Below are 18,868 nucleotides of genomic sequence, written 5' to 3' on the forward strand. Positions count from 1 at the left end.
ACAACAATACATTGTGGTTGGAGGTGATGGTGTGAGCTGTAGTTAGGCTAATCCCAATCCTTCAGATGCTGTTGAACTGGGAGAGCAGGGTTAGGAAGTCCAGCTGGGAGGGCAGGCCAAACTGCCAGGCAGGCTAAGGGAATGGCAAAGGAGAGAAGAGCTGCTAATGCAGCATGCAGCCAGAATGCCATCAGACTACCACAGCACCAAGTGTTCATTATGCATGAAGGCATAAAAAACTCAGAAAAATACAGTAGTATCACATTCTGTAGTAATTTGTAGACTTTTGCTCATTGCCATCTTTTTACATGGTGGTATTCACTGTGTGCTTCAAGTTCATGTAGCTTCTGTACCTCCAGTTCACAACTATGAAAACATGCAGTCAGAAACAGTTTTCAAAAAAACACTTCCAGGCATTGGCTTATCCAAACACAATGGCACATTCTAACTCTTACATGCTTGAGAGGCTTTTGGAACAAGATAAAAGCCTTACAACTACATTGGCATAAGAAGGATAGACAGATGTTGCCTTCACCTCCACCTACGGGGATCTTAATAGCAATTAAGTAAGCACTTTCTATTCGGCCAAACTGGTCACTTGGGAAATCAACACAGTGGTGATAATGTGACCATCAGCATGAATGCCAATGTTTATTATAGAGTTTGCTAGTAGAATCTAGGACTAAGTATTGTGGGATTTGCACCAGAATAAAAAGGTATGTCTACCAGCATGAATATGAACATAGTTTGTCTGGTAAATAAACGTAGTAGATGGAAAGTCATATACATCCAAAATGACCTGAAATTATTAAAATATTTGCTGGTAGCTTATATACCGCTTCTCGAATATTAGCAAACAGAAGAGGCTTTCACAAGGAAAAATACCAAGGCACTGCTAGACTAAGGTTAAATTTAAATAAATAGATGCATACATATTTCAGAAACTTGGAGTCAACATTAAGCAACAGAGTTGTCATTCCATGCCAGTTCCACAATATTCTTCTCTCAGCCCTGGGAAGCTGGGCAATTTCCATTGCTTTTCACATCTTGTAACAGCACCGTTATTTTTAATATGTAAATTGATTCAGGGTACCCTGATTCAACCAATGCAATTCCTAGGTATTATTATCAACTTAATGCTGATAATAAGGATGCAAAGTAACCCACACGTATACAACTCTTTGGAACATTCTGTTTGAGAGATGCTTCTGCCTGCGCTGGGTTGTCTCTCTAACTGTCAAGGAAGGGAAAGGTGCTCCCCAGTCAGGCTCCCAAGTCAGCCTTGCAAACAGAGCTGTGTGTCTGATGCAGGGGGTGTGGCTAGGGCATCCACGGACAGCTCCACAGGAAGTGATGGCCGGGTTCTTTGGACCCATCCACACAATGGTGGCTCTACTCCATACCAGTTCAGTTTCCTGTTCTGACCTCTTGCACCACATCTGAGGCCACCAACAGGTTCTCCTGTATTTCAGAAGTGGCTTTTGGGGTACAAAGGAAACCAAGTCCTGGCAGGCATGTGACCACTCCATGCTTAGCCCTTAGGATTCCACCCAATATCTAACACAATCCATGAAAAAAGATGACATGAGAAAATATCCAGGTTGCATCATGTAGCTGGGATACCAGCAAACCTGATCCACCGAGAACAACATTATGGTTAAAACTAACCACACACAGTTTTTCCAAGTGTGTTGCAGGCTTCGAAGAGTAGATCTAGCCAACTCAGGAACTGAAAACTTATGTGAGAGTTGGCATGATATAATGGTTATGCCTGGAGAGACTCGGGTTCAAATTCTAGTTCAACTATGAACTGGATGAACTTGTGCCAGTTGCTATAAAACAGGAATCATGTACATTACCCATAACTCTTTGGAGGAAGAGTGGGATGTCAATGTACTCTTCTGCCTTCAGACAAGCTTGGAAAAGCATTTATGTGGCACAAACAATTGCTCCTCTGATGGGAAGAAAGTCTGCATCTCTGCAGACCTCAAGAATGGCTCTGAATTCAATGAGTCTGTGATCATTCCTGATTTACTTGTATTAATGGAATTCTTTGTCTCCAATGAGCAAAATGAGATTTCCCCAATTGCTCTTTAGGCAATTGATATATGGAGGGCATAGTCTAAAGACAAAATGTTGCACTTTCACTATCTCCATATTTAGTACAAACTTGTTGTGCTATAGGTTCACTGTGCACTTTGAGTCTCTTAACTTTAGAAATATTTGTTACTAAATCCTCTGAGAATGTATTTGTTTATATCACAGAATTTGCACTGAGACACGTTTTTTTTAAAAAGTGGAAAGACAGAACTCAACTTCATATTTTTCACTATTGACTGTACTGTTGACAGCTTTACAGCAGTTAGGAAAGCAACATCTTGCAAAATTATCCTTGTCAACTTTCCAGTATGTCTGTGGCACCAAGAAGTATTAATTAATTATTTTAGACATGTTTTATCAGTGTGATGCCATCCCTGACTTAGGATCACTGGCTGAATCTACTACTGAAGGAATTGAAGACAACAGGGGCCCCCCAAAATCTTTTAGGACCAGAAGCTGGGCAGATGGAGTAGGTGCAGACCCAGCATGGAGTTATAGCAATAAGAAAAGTTGTACTTCTTACTCTGCTAACATGCAGCTTTTTTTGGCACAGGAGTTGCGCAAGAACAGAAAAGTGGCGATCTGATTTCTCTGTGATGCTGTCCAAACTCAGAACATCATCAAAAAGCTGTGATTCAATAAAAGCTGTGATTATTTCAGTTGTATCTTCTATGATAAGCAAATGGAGAGCTGCTTCCAAACACTATGATGTGTTATTCACCGTAGCTGTCTTCACAATGGGACACTCAGATTAAGAAGAGATCAACAAGTTCTCTATCACAATACCTCACCAGTGCTGAGGGCTTGCATTTTGTCCATGGTGACACTAGAACTGTCAAGACTTAGTGAACAGAGCATAGTGAACAGGGATAGCAAACAGGACGTAGGAGTTTTGCAGGAGTTTAGTGGGAAGTGTGCGGGGGAGCCTGGAACAAGCCCCTGCGATCACAAGGATCACAAGGAGCCTGGTGGAGAAGAGAATGTAAGTATATATCCCTCCCTCGTTTCCCTCATATTCTTGGGAAAGGCTGTTTGGACAGTTAAATAGTTGACCATTACAGCTGAGACCTATCCTAATAAACTATCTAATAAACGGACAATAAGCTCCCTAAATACTGTAAACAGCCAACAAAAAGAGTATGAAGACAGAAGGTCAGCAGGGGAAGGGGCACTTCCCAGTGTATTGCACAGAGTGCCACATGTATGACTATTTGCCCCATGGACAGAAGTCATGGGTGTGTGCTCGGTGCAAGAAGTTCCTGGTTCTCAGGGAACAAATCCGTTCTCAGAAATGCTACCTGTTCCACGCGCAAGTACAGTGAGACAGGCAGAGCTGAGGGGTTTCAATGCGTGGATGAGACGTTGGTGCCGGGAGGAGGGGTTTAGATTTGTTAGGCACTGGGACACATTTTGGGGCAAGCAAGGCCTGTACAAGAGGGACGGGCTGCACTTGAACCAAGATGGAACCAGACTGCTGGCACTTAAAATAAAAAAGGTTGCAGAGCAGCTTTTAAAATGACACCTGGGGAACAGCCGATGGGACCTGGGCAGTATCCCGTTTGGCAAAAGCCATCCTTTAAAGTGCGAGGCTGCAAAGAATTCAGATAAAACAGAAGGGGACAGAGCAGAACCGCATAAAGAGCAGACGGGAGCCTGTGCCAGCAGATCAAAGAGTCAAAAGAATAGCATACATCAGGGGAGAGATTCGGCATATAGGTGCTTATATGCCAGTGCCAGAAGCCTCCGAGCCAAGATGGGTGAGCTGGAGTGCTTGGTTGCTAACGCAGAAATAGATATAGTGGGCATAACAGAAACATGGTGGAACAGTGAGAACCAGTGGGACACTGTTATCCCTGGGTATAAACTCTATAGAAAGGACAGGGAGGGGCGCCCTGGAGGAGGGGTAGCACTGTATGTTAAAGAAGGGATAGAATCTAACAAGCTAGAAAACCTAGGAGGACTGGAGTCCTCCACAGAAACCCTGTGGGTGACAATACAAGGCCGGAAAGGAAACGTGCTACTGGGGACGTGCTATCGCCCTCCGGATCATAATGCCGACAGTGACTGGGAGTTGCAGGAGGAAATCAGGGAGGCGTCAAGGAGAGGCAGGGCTGTAATTATGGGTGATTTCAATTACCCACACATAGACTGGGTAAATTCACATTCAAGTCAGGACAAAGAGGTCAAATTTCTAGATATGCTAAATGACTGTGCCCTAGAACAGTTGGTCATGGAACCAACCAGAGAGAAGGTAACCTTGGATCTAATTCTGAGTGACACCCAGGACCTGGTGCGTGACATCAGTGTCATCGACCCTTTAGGGAACAGTGACCACAGTGCCATTAAATTCAGCATACATGCAGGGAGGGAATCACCAAGGATGTCTAACACAGACATTTTGAATTTCAGAAGAGGAAACTTCTCCAAAATGAGGAGTATGGTGAAAACAAAGCTGAGGGGGGAAATCAGGAGAGTCACTTCGCTCCAGAGTGCATGGAGTCTACTCAAAACCACAATACTAGAAGCCCAGTTAGAATGTATACCCAAAAGGAGGAAAGGTACCTCTAAGTCCAGGAGGATGCCAGCATGGCTAACGGGTACCGTCAAGGAAGCCATAAAAGGGAAGAAGACTTCCTTCCGAAATTGGAAGGCCTGTCCAAACGAAGAGAACAGAAAGGAACACCAACTCTGGCAAAAGAAATGCAAGGTGACAATAAGGGAGGCAAAAAGAGAATTTGAGGAACATTTAGCCAAAGTATCAAGGGGAATAACAAAAACTTCTTTAAGTACATCAGAAGCAGGAAACCTGCCAGGGAGGCAGTTGGACCATTAGACAATGAGGGAGTGAAAGGGATTATTAAGGAGGATATGGAGGTTGCAGAGAAGCTGAATGAGTTCTTTGCATCTGTCTTCACGGCAGAGGATACTGAGCATATAACTGTTCCTGAACCAGGCTTTTTTAGGGATGGAGGCTAGAGAGCTGAGTCAGATAGAAGTGACAAGAGATGATGTACTAAACTGTCTGGAAAAACTGAAAGCTAACAAATCACCAGGGCCAGATGGCATCCATCCAAGAGTTGTCAAAGAACGCAAATGTGAAATTGCTGACCTCCTTGCTAAAATATTTAACTTATCCCTGAAATCGGGCTCTGTACCAGAGGACTGGAGAGTAGCAAATGTAACGCAAATTTTATAGAAGGCATCCAGGGGCGATCCGGGAAATTACAGGCCGGTTAGCCTAACGTCCATTCCAGGCAAATTGATGGAAAGCATCCTCGAGGATAAAATTGTAAAGCACCTAGAAGAACAGACCCTGCTGGGAGTGAGCCAGCATGGCTTCCGCAAAGGTAAATCTTGCCTCACCAACCTTTTGGACTTCTTTGAGAGTGTCAACGAATGTGTGGATCAAGGTGATCCAGTTGACATAGTCTACCTGGACTTCCAAAAAGCTTTTGACAAAGTTCCTCATCAAAGATTCCTGAGGAAACTTAGCGGTCATGGGATAAGGGGACAAGTACATGTGTGGATTGCTAACTGGTTGAAAGACAGGAAACAGAGGGTAGGTATAAATGGAGAATTTTCACATTGGAGGGAAGTAAGAAGTGGGGTCCCCCAAGGATCTGTACTGGGACCGGTGCTTTTTAATTTATTCATAAATGATCTAGAAGCAGGGGTAAGCAGCGATTGGTCAAATTTGCAGATGATACCAAACTCTTCCGGGTAGTGAAATCCAAAATGGATTGTGAGCAGCTCCAAAAGGATCTCTCCAAACTGGGGGAGTGGGCGACAAAATGGCAAATGCGGTTCAATGTTAGCAAGTGTGAAGTGATGCACATTGGGACGAAAAACCCCAAATTCAAGTATATGCTGATGGGATCCGAGCTGTCGGTGACGGACCAGGAGAGGAATCTTGGGGCTGTGGTGGACAGCTAGTTGAAAGTATCGACTCAATGTGCGGCAGCTGTGAAAAAGGCAAATTCCATGCTAGGGATCATTAGAAAGGGGATTGAAAATAAAACGGCTAACATTATAATGCCCTTATACAAAACTATGGTGCGACCACACTTGGAGTACTGCGTACAATTCTGGTCACCACATCTTTAAAAGGACATCGTTGAACTGCAGAAGGTACAGAAGAGGGCAACCAAGATGATCAGGGGCCTAGAGCACCTTTCTTATGAGGCAAGACTACAACACCTGGGGCTTTTTAGTTTAGAAAAAAGACGACTGCGGGGAGACATGATAGAGGTCTATAAAATCATGCATGGTGTGGAGAAAGTGGAGAGAAATAAATTATTTTCCCTCTCACACAACACTAGAACCAGGGGTCACTCCATGAAATTGATCGCCAGGAGGTCTAGGATCAACAAACGGAAGTACTTTTTCACACAATGCGTGATCCACTTGTGGAACTCTCTGCCACAGGATGTGGTGACAGCCAACAACCTGGATGGCTTTAAGAGGGGTTTGGATGACTTCATGGAGGAGAGGTCTATCAATGGCAACTAGTCGGAGGGCTGTGGGCCACCTCCAGCCTCAAAGGCTGGATGCCTCTGAGTACCAGATGCAGGGGAGTAATGGCAGGTGAGAGGGCACGCCCTCAACTCCTGTCTGTGGCTTCCAGCGGCATCTTGTGGGCCACTGTGTGAAACAGGATGCTGGACTAGATGGGCCTTGGGCCTGATCCAGCAGGGCTGTTCTTATGTTTCTTATGTTATGTTTAAGACCAAGACAGTATATTTTAAAAGGATTAAAATTAAGGAGTATTTAAAAGTAACTAACAGACACAATCAACATAATGTACACAAGGGATGCAGGTGTGGATGTGTTGCAAGGCCTGCTCCATTCACCATTTTGGCGCACCTCAATGCACCACCAGATCAGAAGCTTCGTCATTTTAGCCTATATGGAAGTGAAGTTTCCTGAGATTACAGGTCATTCTGATTAGATGTTTCCTACTGCCCTCAGGTCATTAGCACAGCTGCAATGGGACTGGGAGATGCCACTCTAATTGCATCTGAGCATATGCAGGGCAAACCAGTCCAGCACACAAAGGAGACAAAAGGTAATGGAATGCAGGCTTCCTTCCCGCTTTAATCCTTCCCTCTGCAGAGAAGGCAAGCCTCAAGGAGGTCTCTTCCCTTTTTCTTTATAGTTATTAAATTAAAAATTATTATTAAAAATATAAAAATAGTTTGGGGTGAGTAATGCTGGAGAAAGATGTCCCCCCACCCCACTTCCATTTATTTTCAGACTACTACTTGTAGTAAAGCACCTACTTATAAATCCTGTTAAGGGAGATACCCAAGTGATATCCCACAGGATCTATGACTGATACAGAATCACTCATTATATTTACTTGAATCCAAGACTATGTTTTCCCCCAGTTTTTTGATGTTGGAAATCAGGGGATCATCATAAATTCAGTCCTCTTCCTTTTGGGTAAATATTGATATAACCTATATTTAACCTCTATTTTTAAAAGGGCTAGTCTTAAATTCAGAGCCATCTCATATTCAGGTAAATGCAGTATATGGAATAAGTATTCAATAAGTATGGAATAAGTATTCAAAATACTTTGTTAGTCTATTAACATCATGCCTCCAAACTATGTTTCACACAATAAATAATAATAATAATAATAATTTGATTTCTATACCGCCCTTCCAAAAATGGCTCAGGGCGGTTTACAACGAGAAATAACAAATAAGATGGCTCCCTGTCCCCAAAGGGCTCACATTCTAAAAAGAAACATAAGACACACACCAGCAACAGTCACTGGAAGTACTGTGCTGGGGGTGGATACGGCCAGTTACTCTCCCCCTGCTAAATAAAGAGAATCACCACGGTAAAAGGTGCCTCTTTGCCCAGTTAGCAAGGCTCTTCTCCATGAGAGACAGGTAGCTTGTGACTGTTGTTGCTGCTGCCAATGCACCTTGCGCACATGCTCTCTCTCTCTCTCTCTCTCTCTCTCTCTCTCTCTCTCTCTCTCTCTCTCACACACACACACACACACACACACACACACACACACGCACAGAAGGACATGCCCTGAATGGACATGCCCAGAAGGACATGCCCAGAAACATGCCCAGGTTGATATGAAAGCATCCTTGTTCTATCCCTTTCTCAAAAGCTTTCACCCCAAAATCTCTCTCTCTTCTCCTTAGCTATGACATGGTAGATGTATATTTGGGCAACCTAAGCCATTACCAGAGAGTCTGTTAAACCCCTTATGGGCAGACTGTTGTCAGCTAGTCTGCTGGGCATTAATCTTTACCTAATCACCCTCTTTCTTATTCTGTATCCCTTTTAGCTCACAATAAAGCAACTCTTTGTTTTCAAGGCACTTGTCTGTGTCTCTTTACTCATGCCTATTCTAAATTCCAGTGTATTCATATTGCAATCAACTTTCACTCTTACTTTAAGGTTACAATGTAGCTGTTTGCCGGTTTGCACTCATCATAGCTAATTTCTCCCACTTCGAGCAAAGAATAGTCATGAAGGGTGGTTACTATCACACATCAGAGCAAACCCAGTAGCAGATGAGCTGGGCAATATTAAAGTTATCCTGGGTGTAAATGGAGCAGACAATTGCCTGACTGAGTTGCTGGTCCATATGCCAAGAGCATCCCTTGGACAATACCTGTGTCATCACCAATGATAAGCAGCACCGCCTGCTCTGCCCTCCATGTCTGTGCCTATTTCTATTTGGATAAAAGTTTTTTTTTAAAAAAAAATCTTATTAATTTTTAAAATATCCTCAATGATTATGCAGCTGTTCATTCCCCTATAGTAGCACTATTTTTCATCATACGGTGCCATATATAATCAAATAGTACATTAGATCCTTAAGAAAAAACAAACAAAATTCAGGAAGGCTATCAAAACAAATTTCCTGTCATTTCAGGAATATTTACTACTATTTTTCAAATTGCCCTGCTTACCATGGAGAGGCAGTACTGAGTACATTCAGCTTAGTTTAAAACAAAACAAAACAAAAAAGACATAAACAACAGCATGTCTTACCCCCTGTGGCAAATGCTGTGGTAAAATGCAAAGGAAAAAAAGAGAAGCCCTATCCAGTGCAGCTAAGGTAAAGTGTGCCGTTGAGTCGGTGTCAACTCCTGGTGACCACAGAGCCCTGTGGTTCTCTTTGGTAGAATACAACAGGGGTTTACCATTGCCTTCTCCCGCCGAATATGAGATGATACCTTTCAGCATCTTCCTATATCGCTGCTGCCTGATATAGGTGTTTCCCATAGTCTGGGAAACATAGCAGTGGGGATCTGAACCAGCAACCTCTGGCTTGCTAATCAAGTAATTTCCCCGCTGCGCCATTAGGTGCCTTTTCACATCTTAAATGGTTAATATTTGTTGTTATGAATATTTATACAGTGGTCCCTCTACTTACGAAATTAATCCGTTCCGAATGCACATTTGTAAGTCGAAAAGTTCGTAAGTCGAAAAGCGGTTTCCCATAGGAATGCATTGGGAACGGATTAATGCGTTCCGGAGCCTAGAAAAAAGACCCAGACCCCCAGTAAGGCTTGCAAACTGCACAGGAACATTTCTTTTCAAGAATAAACAGGCAGTAAACAGGCAGGCAAGTCAAGGAAACCACATGTAAAATTCGTAAGTCGAGGAAACCCCATCTAAAAATTTGTAAGTCGAAAAAGCCGCATCTAAAACCGGATCTAAAACTGCCGTTTGTAACTCGAAAAATACTTATGTCGAGTAGTTCGTAAGTCGACGGACCACTGTACTGGTCTCTTCTAAGGAGAAGCTATGGGCATAACCTGGGGAATGGGGGAGAGGGAAGAAGGAATAAAATGAACTTTTTGCACAGCTGAGATCTCATTGATCCCCTCATTGATACAACAATGATATCACCCCCTCACCTGTCAGTGTTTCCCTGCATAATGGTGCAGCACGTTTGTTACATATGCTTATTAAAGCACACACTGATTAATGAGCAATTATGGTGATAGAATCTTGTGGTGTGATCTCACACACACAGACTTCCACAGCAAGAAGTCCCTTCTGCTGAAATGCAATGGATATAAAATGTGCTGCATTGTTGTGTTCCTTTCTAGCTGTACATTTGTGCTAAGCATTTATAAATTTAATTGAAATCAAGTAGGAGGAGCACATGTACACAGCTTTCAGCAGGGCTGGCAAGTGCCTGAGAATCTGGTGGGGTATGAAGATTGCTGCCATTAAGCCCCAAATAGCTGCCACCTAATGGCGCAGCGGGGAAATGACTTGACTAGCAAGTCTCCCAGACTATGGGAAACACCTATATCGGGCAGCAGCAATATAGGAAGATGCTGAAAGGCATAATCTCACACTGCACGGGAGATGGCAATGGTAAACCCCTCCTGTTTTCTACCAAAGAAAACCACAGGGCTCTGTGGTCGCCAGGAGTCGACACTGACTCGACGGCACACTTTACCTTTAAGATGTGAAAAAGTGTTCTATTTTTTCATTGAGACATTCTAGGCCATTCTGTTTTGGGCTTTGTTGCTTTCTATAAAACAAAACCTTGAAAGGGAGTCTGCTAGGAATTCTGTTCAAAATATTTATGGGGAGGAGATAATGGAAAAAACAAATAGAAACATTCAACTCACAACAAGGATCTAACACCATATAACACCAAGAACACAAGGTAGTGCACTTGGTTAACAGTGCAGGTTTTCTCTGACTGCAGTTTGCATGCTCTTGGACAAAATGGTTTCCTGTATGTTGTTTTAGCTGTGATAAATCAAGATTGTTTTCACAATGGGTACTTAGATATTTTTATTTCCTATATCTGTAAATCAAATGAAAAATAGAATGCATAGATCATTTAGAACATTTAATGGCCTGATGTGACCTTTTTGTTAAATGCTTTGTGAAAAAAAATGTTCACATCCACTTCAACAGATGCCATGCTGAATACAGTCCAGACACCGGATGTCCCCTTATCAACACCTGAGTCTTCTTATTTGGGTGATTTGGTTTTTGCAGCCTGAAAATATAGAGAGTTTGCTTACCGAGATAAGTTCAACAGTTACCCATCATGGATGGTAACATCTGGCTGAGAAAGAGTACCTAATTGGGTCTGTAAGATTGTAAATGCTTCTTTGAAGCAAGGCACGGTCTCTGTTGAAGGAGATAATGGTGACACAACTCCTTCAGAAATCTTCTTGAACCATGTCAATTTGATAAACTACTAGCCTGTATCTGGTTTCCCATTTGGCAGCAAGGTGCTTGATTGAGTAGTGACTGCTCAGCTCCAGACATTCCTGGATGATTATTTGGATCCATTCTAACATGATTTCGGTTCAAGGACCAGGATTAAGATTACCTTAGTTACCTTCATTGACAACATTCTTTGGGAGAAAACAGGGGGAGTGCAATTCTGTTGGCTTTTTTAACACCTTTCCATACAATTGACAATGGTATTCTAGATCAACCATCTGGGCAGGTGTTGGAGACACCATGCTCTGGTGACTCTACTCCAATCTTAAAAGTAGATCTCAGAAGGTAGTGCTGAGGGATTACTGGAACATAGGAAGCTGCCATATACTGAGTCAGACCATTGGTCCATCTAGCTCAGCATTGTTTACCCAGACTGGCAGAGGCTTCTCCAAGGTTGCAGGCAGGAGTCTCTCTGCCCCATGCTATGGAGTTCTACAGGCATTTGGAGTGAGGTGTCATCAAAATGCAGATGATACCCAACTATACTTCTCTACTTAGGTTTGTAGATCAAGGATGCTTCTACATACAGCTTTGATTCTGGAGGCTCAAATAGCTTCCATAGCATGAAACATATTTCACCACACTCTCCAGGCAAGCAAGCTGCACCCACTTCTGGAAGGAAGTGATTTGGCCACAATTATCTATATTTTTATAACATTCAGGCTTGACTACTACAATGCATGGCACGTAGGGATGTCCTTTAAAGATATTCAGAAACTTCAATTGGTTCTTTTTCAAAAAAGGTAGCTAGATTACTTATTGCAGCCTGTAGTTGTAATGAGATTTCACCAATACTGAAAGAACTTCAGTGTCTCCCACTTTGCTTCTGAGAATAATTCAGGTTGTTAGTTCTTACTTTTAACACCCTAATCAGTCTAGGACCAGGGTATCTAAACGATTGGTTTCTCCAATATGAATCTGTTCATCAGTTAAGATCCGAGCCTTTTTCTAGGCTTCCCTAGTATCAGAAGTCAAGCAGGTAACTTCCAGAAAATGAGCCTTTTCAGTGGTATCAAAGCAGCTTGGGACTATCACCACCATCCCAACTCGGGAAATTTGCCTGGTGCCATCATTCATTAGGGTCCAAGCTAAAAGCATCCTTTTTTGAAGCTTTTAACAGTGGCTCTTATGTCTCCTTTTGGTTTGCCAGTTATATTCTGTACTGCTGTTTTATTCTTGTTTTAGTCCATTTCATTATAATATTGTTTCTTATGATTAGCATTCTGTAAGGTGATGAGTTTTTTTAAAATAACACAGAAAGATAGGATACACATTTCTTAAATACACAAACTAAATATACATTTGGTTTAAAAATGAGTGTTGCTCAATAACAATATTGAGCTTTGGAATAAGCTCCCTGCTGAAATAAGAGCATCTCCTTCTCTGTTTTCAGGAAGAACCTCAAGACTCTCCTGTTTTCTCAGGCTTTTAATTAGAATAAATTTTAATAATTTTAAAAACTTGTATTAATAATTATTTTATGCTATTGTTTTATTGCCGTGTATTTTGATTTGTGACTTGTAATATTTTAAATTTTGTACACTGCCTAGAAATTTATATATCAGGCAGTATAAAAGTATGATTAAATAAATAATTAAATAAATATTGACGTTTCAGACCAAAGGCATTCTCAGTGATGTGAGGGGGGATTGGACATAGGTCTTATATGATTCGAATCTGAAATCCTCCTGAATTAAACAACTAATGGGGAAGGGACTTCTGGCTAACGACGCTGAGGGAAGGACGCTGATTCTCTCTGCTCCGCTTCTTATCTTAATCACTATTTGTTTTAGTTTGTTTTTTTCCTACTTTACTGTCAGCGTTGTAGCTGATAAGGTGGCTGAAACCTCAATGAAACATGAGGAGAAAGCAAAACAAACTAACTACAAAGTTGAATAAGCAATTAGAAGAGAGACCTTCAGTTCGGGAATCCCTGGGAGAAGAGGATTTTACATCTCAAGCAAACCAAATATTCCAAGCGGAGAAGGATATACTTTGTGAGCAATCAGGACAGCTGCAGCTACCTCAGAATGCAAGTAAGCTGAATTGCAGAGGCACTGCAGATATTCTCAAGGACACTCACGCTTTTGATAAATTAGGTGTTGGAATGAGAAGCAGCACGGTGGGGAGTTGTTCAGAATCAAAGTGTGAAGGCTACAAATCTTCTAATCCGGTTAGTAATCTAAGTGAAGCGAATGAGCCTTCTCTGATACTCTTGAATGACTCAGCTGATTTATCTCCCTCTACTCCCAGGAAAGCGTCCTTACCCGATTCTAGCGAGGATTTTTCCTCTAATTTGGCTTTATTAGTGCTGAAAACTCTGAAATACCTTTTCCAACGCCTTTCTAAAGTCTCAGAATAAATGGACCAGTTGGCCTTGGAATTGAAGAAACTATCTGCTAACTTGCTAACCCTGCTAACTTGGCAAAGAGGCACCTTTTACCGTGGTGATTCTCTTTATTTAGCAGGGGGAGAGTAACTGGCCCTATCCACCCCCAGCACAGTACTTCCAGTGACTGTTGCTGGTGTGTATCTTATGTTTCTTTTAGATTGGGAGCCCTTTGGGGACAGGGATCCATCTTATTTATTTATTATTTCTCTATGTAAACCGCCCTGAGCCATTTTTGGAATGGCGGTATAGAAATCGAATTATTATTATTATTATTATTATTATTATTATTATTATTATTATTACTACTACTATTTTATTTATTTATTTATTTAAGTTTGTTTTAAATGATAAACGTAGGGCTCCTATAGTAACAAGTCTGAAGGAGAACCACCAGCCTGTTGATGTTGGTGTGCAGACAGAATTTCAGCCCCCACTCACAAGTCAAATACCACTGTATGCTGGTTCCAGTATTCGTGGAGGGGTCTCCTCTTCGGTTCATTCTGGATACCATAATTATGGGGGGAATGTGAGAACATTTCAGTTATTATACCAACCCAAACAACTCATTCTGGACATTTGTTTGAATTCAACCAATCGCCAGAAGTGGCATTCAAAAATGCAAATTTGTAGGTCTCTTGCTCAAATTTTGGCTTTCCCTGTACAAGCCATTGATTTGATGATGTTCTCAGAACTAAGACCTTCCAAAGCGCATATGCTTAAACACTTGCTTACATTTGATCATGCTTTGATCCCGCAATCACTGATAAGAATGAGGAATCGTTTGGCTGTGTGGGAAATTTTCCCAACAAGGGTCTTTGAGGAGTATGTGGACATGGATGTCAACCAGATGAACTTTCCTAACAAGGCTGCAAACCCCAGTTTGCCAGAGTGGAATCATACGCGCAAAGAGAACTCCCAGAAAGGAGTTCTAGGGAGACACCCCTTTTCTGTGGCACAGAACCCTCCTCAGGACTGTTGGCCTGGAGACTTTGTCTTGGATGGCCATGTTTCATCTAGTCCGACTCCCCCGCCTTCTGATGAATACAAAGATCTATTTTTTTTACAACAATTTCGGAAGTTGTAACACTGTCAGCAGATTTTAATTTCTTGCAGACCTTGGAGGATGAGGAGTCTCCTGAACCAGAAGATCTGAATGGTCTAAACTTTAGGGATCCTTTGATGACTCATGAGTCTCAGAACCTCTGCTTCCCTTTTATTCCTTCTAATTCCAGCTTATTGGGATCCCGAGCTGAGGATAGCATTTCTGAAATAAATGATGGATCCCTTCTTAAGGATGGACTTTGGGCTAATATCAGGAAGCTAATCTCTCTTGAGAACATTCTAGCAGAAAATCGCAAGCACAGAAAGAAGTTGTCTGAGGAGGCTAATGGGAGACCTGTATTGCTGGAGAAGGCCCCTGCTGCTTCCTCTAATCAATTGAATAATTTGCCTATTTTAGATTCCCACCATCTTAGGCAGACTAAAATCTCCAATTTTTTCTTTCCCTCTACAAATATAAGTGGAGTTCCGGAAAAGTTGCCAGAATCCCCTGTGCAGAAGTGACATCGTCTGCTAGGTTCTCCTAAGCGGGGATTTTGCAATTTAAACAGTGATTCTGCCTTACTTGCTGGTGGAGAGTCCAGTCTTCTACCAATGTATCCCCTGATGGCTACATCTAGGTTAGGAAGTGGCTCTAGATTTTCACTTATAGAGACTCCATCTGATCTACATCCCCGTGCTGAATTGGAGGAACATAATGCAAACTGCAGGCAATCTGATTGGAAAATTCTTAGTTGGAACATAGCTGGGTGGCTTGGGAAAAAGTTTGATATGGAGTTTATCGCCTTCTTGCAACAATGGGACATTTTACTGTTTCAAGAGACTTGGTCCAAAGAAGACTTGAATATTAGTTTAGGATAGCTTTTACTAGGGCCCGCATGAATGTGTTGCCTTCAGCCCTTCTGGAAAAAGGATTTAACAGGGGATCGTCAGATCATGGCCTATGCCCTTGTGGTGCAGGCCTCCCTGAAACTGTTTCGCATGTGTTGCTCTATTGCTCCCTGTACTCTGATACCAGGAAAGAACTCATATTCCCTCTATTGGAGCATCTTCCAGGAAGAGCTGACCCCTTTTATTTGAATTTTTGTCTTGAGGATCAAGATAATGAGATTACCAAGGTGATGGCGAAATTCTTCTATGTTGCTATTAGATTAAGATCCTGTTTAAGATCCAAATTTTAGGAGCTACTGTTCATTATTATGTACCATACTATTGCTGGTATATTCTGTTTCTAACTTTCCTTTAATTTTTGTATGTTTTCTGCATGGCCTATGGCCGTAATAAATAAATTGATTGATTGATTGTGTAACAACTAATGGGATCTACTTTTCACTTTTTTCAACATCCAAGGCACATTAAGAGTTTAGAATGCAATCCATTCATAATGTTAGATCATCATACTTAAAAATTGGATTTGATTGTCCGCTATATATTTGTCCCCACCCATCTTATGTGTTATGATTTTTGAACTGTACTATGTATTGTGATTTTGAACTAAACTGTAAACAAATGAATTCTAAAGGGTTTATGTTGATATAATGAGTGGTTGCCATCTTAAACACAAGATGGCAGACTGAAATAAAAATACCCCCATCGGAGTCCCTGAAGATCCCATCCATGTACTGTTGATTTGGTTTGTATTGGACTATCAGCACAAACGTTATCAGGTACATACACACATGTGGACATGGTGATCTCATAAGCCTGCATTCTAAAGGAAAATAATGACAACAATAAATGTTTTTGTGCTTTACAGTAATATATAACCAGCTTACCAAAAGGAAGCTATAAGTACTTTACCTCATCAAGGTACTGAAATGCAGGACTTGTAGCCACATCAATGGAACCTTCATCTTGGATATTTATTGTTGGCGCTATGGCATAAATTGGATCCTCAGGATTCTCTGGTTCCGGTTCCGGTTCCGGTTCCGATTCAGATTCAGATTCAGGTTCAGGTTCAGGTTCACGTTCAGACTCACTGGAAGTGGAACTCTCTTCTTTAGAATCACTCATTTTCCCCTTTCAAAATTCTGAAAAGTAGCAACAAACCATCATGTTTAACAGATAGTTGTTTTGATCTTATAGAAAATAAATTAAAATTAGAGAGGAAAGAACAACCAGCATTCAGAATTAATCGTTAGGACTATGATTGGCTTATATAGAACAAAATAGGGATCATTAACAGATCATTAACAGAGAAGAGAAACGAAGAGGGAGGGAGCAGGAACAGTTATTATTCCATGCACTGAATGGTTCTGAAATGTAGAATTTGTTTTTAATGAGCAAGCAATTGAAGCGCCTTGTTTACTGTGTATCAACAAACCCAATGAAATGTTAATAGGAAAAACAAAAACTTCCCTATCCAGCTTTTGTAACTGAATGTTGAGCAATAGTTATGAACAATACCAAAGGCTACCAGAGTTAGGTTGCAAATACATGATCTAAAAGTCAACCTACATCCTTCCTTGAAGCCACCTAATGACGCAGCAGGAAATGACTTGCCTCGCAAGCATGAGGTTGCTGGTTCAAAATCCCCGCTGGTACCTTTATCAGGCAGCAGCGATATAGGAAGATGCTGAAAGGCATCATCTTATACTGCACGGGAGGAGGCAATGGTAAACCCCTCCTGTATTCTACCAAAGACAACCACCAGGAGTCAATGGCACACTTTATCTTTACTTACATCCTTCCATACACACAACTTCCAGTAGTACTGATGAAGCGAAATACCACTACTAGAAAGGTCACACACACACACACACACACACACACACACACACACACACACACACGGATACACAGAATGCCAGGTGATCTCATAAGCCTTCTGGAAAGTAGGCTAAAAAAGGCCACAACACTTAGAAGTTACTGCATTTCAGAGCTATAAGAAAGATTGCTTTCCCTTGTCTTGCACAGAAAGTTGTAATAATTGGAATGGTGGAATGAATCCTATGCTCTTTTTAAGTGAAATGAACAAAAGCTGTGAATTTGGAAAAGTGTAACTTTTCCAGATATATTAAAATCAGACTGAACGATGGTCTGATTTTTTAGCAAAATACATTTGTTTATTTGAAGAGCATACCACACCAAGTTAAAGCAAAACGCAGATATCAAGGATAAAACATAGCTAGCTACATCTGGGTTTTTTTTCTTTTCCTTTTAAAGAGACATCACTGTACAAGGGTCAAAAAAATCTTTGAAGGCTACAAGTGCGAGCTGGCCTCAAAACTGTTTGGATTGTCTTCAAGGACATTCTGCTTTTCAGAAAGATGTCAGCAGCTGCATTGCTTAGGAATTGAAAAAACACACAAAACACCCTCTGCTAATACCTCCTACAGAAAACAAAACATTGCACAATCAACTGTTTCTGCACTACATAAACATGCACATATGGCAATGAAACAGAGCATTTTTAATCTGCATAGTATTTAATCCTTTTAAATATATACTTCAACTGCACCTCTGTGGCAAAACCTGTGGCCGAAACCAGGGGCATAGCTAGGGGAAAGGGGGCCCGTGTTCATCCCTCTCTCTGGCAGCCGCCCAGAGTGAGGGACATAATGAAGAAAATAGGGAGGGGTGGAGCTGGAGGCCCTCAGGAGCTGGGGGCCCGTGTTCTTTGAACCCTTTCACTCAATTATAGCTACGCCCCTGGCCGAAACACACCCATTCTCATCACAAATGCACATGTGGAAAGCAAATGCAAGTCTTGGCCGCCTAAATCAATGAAGACTCCCTGCAACTTGGGTACTGCAAGTGGCCCTAGCAGAAGGGGGCTGTGACATGCTCAAAGGAGCCAGGAGAATCCATAACGCTAAGGCAACCAGCTTGTCATCTTTTCCCACTAACTGGATTCCCCCCACCCCTTCAATGACTGCTACACTCTCCCAACTCCTCACTGCCACCATCCCAACCCTATGTCAGGAAAACCAAAAACAAACTAACACCAAATTCACATGCAGCCTTGGCTACTGTGTTTCTCTTTCTACAGTTTTCTCTCTTTAACTTCCTGTTCCTGCTACTAGGTAGTGGAGTGTTGCTTTAGGCACAGGGGTTTACAAATCTACACTCATT

General features: G+C 41.8%; 1 protein-coding gene across 4 annotated transcripts in view; it reads right to left on the minus strand.

Annotated features, from left to right (window-relative positions):
• CCDC146 (coiled-coil domain containing 146) overlaps positions 1-18,868 on the minus strand; it is a 116,802-nt gene that overhangs the window by 87,950 nt on the left and 9,984 nt on the right. For 3 of the 4 annotated variants that reach the window (XM_053251310.1, XM_053251311.1, XM_053251308.1), the window contains exon 2: positions 16,595-16,824. In XM_053251310.1, coding sequence (XP_053107285.1) covers positions 16,595-16,807 — 213 coding nt within the window. In that variant the 5' untranslated portion in view covers positions 16,808-16,824. Of the gene's footprint in view, positions 1-16,594; positions 16,825-18,868 lie in introns of those variants that run through there. The other variant, XM_053251312.1, reaches the window with a different exon arrangement.

The sequence above is a fragment of the Hemicordylus capensis genome, chromosome 5, assembly GCF_027244095.1.
Source record: "Hemicordylus capensis ecotype Gifberg chromosome 5, rHemCap1.1.pri, whole genome shotgun sequence".
NCBI classification, from domain to species: domain Eukaryota; kingdom Metazoa; phylum Chordata; class Lepidosauria; order Squamata; family Cordylidae; genus Hemicordylus; species Hemicordylus capensis.